The sequence below is a fragment of the Tasmannia lanceolata genome, unplaced genomic scaffold, assembly GCF_043159265.1.
Source record: "Tasmannia lanceolata isolate RefF3 unplaced genomic scaffold, GAP_Taslan_0.1 ptg000037l, whole genome shotgun sequence".
Taxonomy (NCBI): Eukaryota; Viridiplantae; Streptophyta; class Magnoliopsida; order Canellales; family Winteraceae; genus Tasmannia; species Tasmannia lanceolata.
The window spans coordinates 58,250,001-58,256,470 of record NW_027518714.1 but is presented as its reverse complement, the minus strand read 5'-3'; the positions used below and the strand labels follow the sequence as shown (position 1 = coordinate 58,256,470).

General features: G+C 37.9%; 1 protein-coding gene across 1 annotated transcript in view; it reads right to left on the bottom strand.

The window, feature by feature from the left end:
• Positions 1-3,879: 3,879 nt before the first annotated feature.
• Positions 3,880-6,470, bottom strand: part of LOC143860989 (gamma carbonic anhydrase-like 2, mitochondrial) — a 13,992-nt gene continuing 11,401 nt past the window's right edge. The window contains exon 2 of the mRNA XM_077371862.1: positions 3,880-4,515. Within this exon, the coding sequence (XP_077227977.1) occupies positions 4,139-4,515 (377 nt within the window). The 3' untranslated portion in view covers positions 3,880-4,138. The remainder of the gene's footprint in view (positions 4,516-6,470) is intronic.

The window sequence follows — 6,470 nt, the reverse complement described above, 5'->3', positions numbered from 1 at the left end:
TTGTTATGCTAATGAGTGATTGTCATCTTCCTTTCAATCATTGGCGGTCTAGCTAATATGTGGGGCCCGCGTTGATCAATTTGGTGTTTCATTTGGTAAGGTGTCAATTAGGGGTGCAAGTTTGGCCATGTCAGCCCTGACCCGCTCTGAGCCTGAACAGGGTCTGGGCTGGATTTTCCAACCCTGAGGGCAGTTCATTTTTAAGCCCCTGACTCAGAGTCAGGTCGGGTTCAGGGTTAATAACTCAGGTCGGCCGAACCCGGAGTTTTCTATTATAGAATTGAACCATCTGTGCATGTTTCTTTTGCTAAAGTTTTCTATTATCTTGGATTGATGTTTCTTTAGATTATTATTAATTGGCTCTGCTACCTGTCATGTTGTTGAATTCATATTGTCTTATTTTGATCCCTTTCTCTGTTTATTGATCATTTTGTTCCATATGATATGTGGTTGCTTTATTTTTGGCACTTTTAATAGGTATTTGCACTAGGGTCAATCAGAGCAATCAGGGCGGGCCAGGGCCGCACTGAGCCCTGTAGGGCGGGCAATGGGTTGAGGTTTTTCGGCCCTGACTCAGGGTCAAGGCGGTTCAGGGCTGAGATAATGGGATCCAGGGTTGGGCTAGGGTTTTGAAAAACCCGACCCAGCCCGGCCCTGTTGCAGCCCTAGTGTCAATGGGCCGGACTCAATCATACATTTGACAGGAAAATGAATACCCAAAATATCAGAGGAAACTGTATATACTTTGGAAAGTGTACAAGAGGCAAATGTACATATTAGAAGAAAGTGTATAAAAGGCAAGTATTGGACATAATTTTGGAAAGTGTGCAAGAGGCAAGCATTAGAAGCAATTGGTATATATGAGTAGCAAGTTATTAGAGGAAAGAGTATAAGAGACAAGCATTGGACATAATTGCATCTTCATTGTTGCCTACTTTAGTTCTTTCTATGTAAGTTTCTTCTTATATACAATTTTGTGTAGTGTAAATTTCTTTTTTTATTTATTTGATCTCATTATCAAAGGGATTCCCAAATCATGTAATGTTTAATAAATACACTCTTTACATCAATGAAAAAAACAATCATTACAGATCAATTTGTTTATCATGGTATTAGAGTAAAATTGCTGGGTTCAAAACTCGGCTTAAGCTTTTGGAGTATCTGGTCGTTTCACACAGAGTCCAGATCTGACCTGACAACAAGACAAAGTTTAGATCAGATCAGCATGTAAATTCGCCCCATTGAGACCTCTATTCAATTGGTCCACCTTTGATCAATCAGGTTAATCTAATCTAATCTAACTACTATATATAAAGGCAAAATGATGGGTTAATGTCTTCCACCCTTTGCCAAAAATTCCATCTATATCCCAGTTGTATTATGCCTATTCTCTTCAATAAGACGTGATATTATTTACTTTCTTTAGGGTAAAATCGTAATCTACATCTACATATATAAAGGGAAAATCTTGCATCATTTTCTTCCACCCTTTGCTAAAATTCCATCTATATCCCACTTGTATTATGCCTATTCTCTTGAATAAGACGTTATGATATTACCTACTTTCTTTAGCGTAAAATCGTAATCTACATACAACACGGGTACCTGTCTATGACAATTACGGAAATAAAATACCAACAAAGGTAAAGACATATGACAATGACGAAAGAACCACTTGATATTATTCATGCAGTACACTTGCAAAATATTGACGGAGCCTGGGCACCTTAAGAGGAACAACAATTATGGAAACCTCTATCGATTGGAGGGCTAGGATCAGCCTATATCGATTGGAGGGCTAGGATCAACCTATGGAAATGATTTTATGGGCACAACCAATTGATGTTATGTTCCATCACATGGACGGTTTGGATCAACCTATAACCTTCTATAGATCGGAGGGTTAGGATCAACCGATGAAAATTATTTTTCGGGCACCACCTATGTAGGCAGTGGCCCATCTAATGGACGGTTTGGATCATCCTATGGTACGGGCCATACCATACATTTTCATAAAGTGAGGAGTGCGATCATCAAAATACGGTTAGTAGTGCCATTACAAAATATGGTAGTGACGACATTAGCACTATATATAATTTGAAACCATCGTTGTTACTTGGATGTTCCCACGCGGGTCGGGTTCAACATTGAAATAGTCTCCATAGTCCACAATAGACGGTTTGGATAATCCTATGGTGCGGGCCATAATGTACTTTAATAAAGTGAGGAGTGTGATCATCAAGATATAGTAGTGCGGATAACATTTTCCTTTGTTAATATCTCAGTGACATAGATTCATTGACATAGATGCAGTCCAATATTTGCCAAAGGGGATAAAAATCGGTCAATGCATTGGCAATGAATGATTGTGAAACTCTACTTTCTGGCAAAACTAAGAAGGTATATTTTATAGTTTACATTTACTTTCTTCTTAATTTATCATCTTCATATTAACACATCATTTAGTTATTTAGTGACTTGCCAGTGTATGTCTCCCATACTTCTTCTCTTTTTCTTTTGAAAATTTTACTTTTATTTATTTATACCCAAATACTTACATTTTCTCTTCGATTTATTTCTTTTTCTTTTATTTATATGCATCCATCTAATAAATAAGCTCTCAACTTTATTGTAGGTTAATTAATATAAATTTCCTTTGTGAAGTCTTCTTAATCACATTGTCTTAGGGTTTACTTATGCTAAATGTTGGTACCAATTCACATGCCAAATGGTCTTTATCATAAAAAAAATTTCATTTGTGCTTATGCCTTTCTAAATGCATAGAGTCCACTTCTGTAGGTTTTACAGCTATTTTTTTGCCATTACTTAATTTGTGGTTATTCTTACGCGAAATTTTTTTACTAGTTATTATAGTACGAAAACCATCCAATGCCACCGGGTGAACTGTCGTCGTTTTGGATTTTAGGAGTTGATTTTGATTTGAAATTGATTATTGGAATTAAATATAATTTTGAGTGTAATAATCATGGTTTTAAATTTCGGTCTCAGTAAAATTTCAGTCCTGGCCAAAACTGAAATTTACAAAATTTCAGCCTGAAATCCCGAAATTTAGTAAATTTCGGGAATTTTGTTTTCATTACGTTTCGGTTTTGTTTTCGACGGAAATCCTCGGGAATTTTGGTTTCAATACTTTTTGGTATTGGACTTTGACAGAAATCCGAAATTTAAAACCATGGTAGTAATTAGTTTTGGACTCAAAATCAATTAAAATTCAAAACAAACACAGCCTTAATCAATTTATTGATAGACACAAGTCAAAAACATTAACGGCCCACGAAACTAGACTTTCCCAATTTGGGCTTAGTTGTCTAAGCCCAAGAAGGAAATTGGTCCCGGTTGGGGCCTCATGCAATTTGAGCGGATAGGAACAGATTGAGATGGCCTGGCCAATGAGAACCGGTGAGCTACCATTGGGCCTTGAGATACGGAAGAGGCTGGAGGTTCATAGTTCTCTATTCTCTAGAAAAAAAAGTAGTTGTTAGTGTCCACCGGCAATCACAAACATATTGTGATCAAACCAGTTTTGTCCGGTCCAATGTCACTTTTTGTTTTTCTTTTGAAATTTAAAGCATACACATGACCCCATTCCTATATAATAATTTTTGGTTGCCCCTAATAGTGAAGAGAAAGAGATTGATGGACACGCAGTAGCCCTCATATGTTGCATGTTGGGCCCATCACTTTTGACTTAGAACCTATGAATTTTTATCTCCTTAAAAGCCAAAATATCAGCAGTGAAAAAATATTGTGGTGTCTATTACCTCAGGAAGCACCCCCCAAGTTTAGTCTTCATCTCCTAGTACATGTGTTTTTTCTTTTGAATGATAACACTGTACGAATGTGTTTGGTGAAGATTAATTAGGCAATTTGTTTCAAACTCATACATAGAAAAAGTTCAAAGGTACATTTAATATAGAAAGACCTCACCCAGCAACTCCCTTTAATTGCTGAAGACCACTGAACCAATCTACAATCAGTTCTTTCACTGTCCATCCCAAGAAAAAAAAAAACTGGAAGCAGAAATCAAAGTCAGCTAAAATTGTCTTGGGGTGCTTATTTCCTCTCAAACAAACTACCAATTTGATTAATACACAGAAAACAGAGAGAACAAAAATCTTTAGAGAGTAATTGACAGAGACTTCTTCAGCTTTTCAACTTCCAAATAAACAGTGGAGTATGGGAGGAACTCAAAGAAATGACTCTTACTGAGATCATTGATTGCAACAGCAAGTTTGGGAATCTCCAAGATCTCTTCGTGGGTCAGACTCCGGACAAATCTTGCTGGATTCCCAGCCCAAAGTTCTCCAGTTGGAATCCGCCTGCCTGGGGGAAGAACAGATCCAGCTTCAAGGATTGAGTGGGTCTCTACTAATGAACCTTCCATAAGGATTGAGTGTTGGCCAATAATGCACTCTGGCTCGATTGTGCAAGACCGCAACAGACTGTAAGCTCCAATCGTCACAAACCTCTCTATGAATGTCTCTGCTGGAAGTCCTGAAAAAAGATATACAAGTTGGTGCTAAAATACAGCTGATATGTCAAATAAACATAGGCCTGGGAGAGCGTAATATATCGACGTACATATATCCTTAGTAGATTTGCCTACTTATACATTCTAAATAAACTGCAAGAGCAAGATAGAGCATCTTATGATGGATAATATACAAGCCTCAAAATTCATCCTTTCACATTTAATAAACTGGATGAACATGGAAAGTAGTGCAAAGCACCCTTTGAATTAATTTGCTTTGAACACTTTTACTGAGGTTGCTCCAAAACCTGTGTAGAAAGCAGCTCAGAGAAATCCTAGGACTCAATCACTGTTATTCAATGCATGAAAAGAAGAATTATATATGCTTCTTAAGAGTGGTAAACGGCTTCTAGGGAAATGTCCACAGATAGTATCCATGTAAGGGTTGTAATTATTGGAAACTTCATAGGTGGATGGGAAGTCCGCTTCCCTTGAAAACTCATTTTAAGTTTCAAATGAAATTTATGTGGATCTTTTTTCAAAAAACTTAAACATTAGATATACAAGAATAAAACATTTGTTCCATTTGAAATTGTAACTTCCTAAGACTGCTAATTCTAATTAGTCGTGAAATCTTCTTTTCTACATGTAATCCTTTCCTACATTAAGTATTAATCTTTCTTCTCTAACCTATTACAATCATAGTCTTTCTATGTACTTCATGTTTGCTTCGAATGAGGCTTATCACATGCTTAATGTTAGACTTTCAATGTGGCGTCTCCACATTTTATCTTTACTTTCTTTAGGGCTTTTCGCTTCCTGCATTTTCTGTTTTCTAAATCCCACACTTCCTACTTTCGCTTCTCACACTCACTTTCCACTATGAAAACCATGGGTTGTACTAGACATATTTTAGCCACTCTTTTCAAGAAGCTCCAATTTTGGGTGTGTATTTTTTATTTTTTTATTTTTGAAAGATAACAACAATTTTATTAAAACTACACGAATCAGCTTACAATGTTGGGGATGAGTCATTCCCCACTTGTAGGCCTCAGCTAGAACAGCCCCCTAACCAAGTGTCCATTACACAGTCGCACCAAACTGTGAGCCCTACCAGCACACAAGACCCATTCCCATGACAAAAGCTCATCCCTGCAGCTCTCAAAAACACAGATGGCAACTACATACACATACATATAGCAACCAAACAATCTTAAAACCTCATTGGGTCAACCATATCACTGTAGATTGGCGGAAACATCCTGGACCACAGAAGTACCTGCTTCCACTACCCAAAGACGAGACACGAGAAGGGGGACTGTACCTCAGGTGGTCCAATGTTTCCTTGCAGAAAATATGCCAACTTGCAAGATGAAGTTTTCTATTTTTCAATCAACCACAGGTATTGATCTTTTTACTCTCTAAGGTCCAAACAAAAGTTGCGATCCTTGGGGGCAGAGCCGATCTCCAGATTTTTCGCACGCCATGATGGTTCCTTGTTTGATGAGTTCAACTTGTAAAAGAAGGATCTGACAGAGAAAGCACCTTGAGGGTCAGGAATACAAACTCGACTGTCAAGGATGGAGAACAATAAGAAGAATAAAGGGTACCCAACAAAGAGGTTAGACTCACAGTCTTGCTACTTTCAGATTACGCTTAAACCTAATATCCCCGACCTCACTCCTATCGCTCCCCCTTACCAAATAGTCACTCACTTGAGCCTCTCTAAAGATCATTAGAGACCTAGACGATATAGGTCTAGAAATGCATGACACAAACTGGACTCGCCTAATCAAAGATCTACCCAAAACCTTGTACCCTCTCTCGTCCCCACTCCCCACTCTAAACCTAACTGGAGTCATATAATGGCCTGGACATACAAATGGACTTCCACACACCTGAACCTTTTTTTTAATGCCGAGTTCCTACTCACCCAATCCCCCATCCCTGCACATATTCTTCTTCAATGATTTTGTGT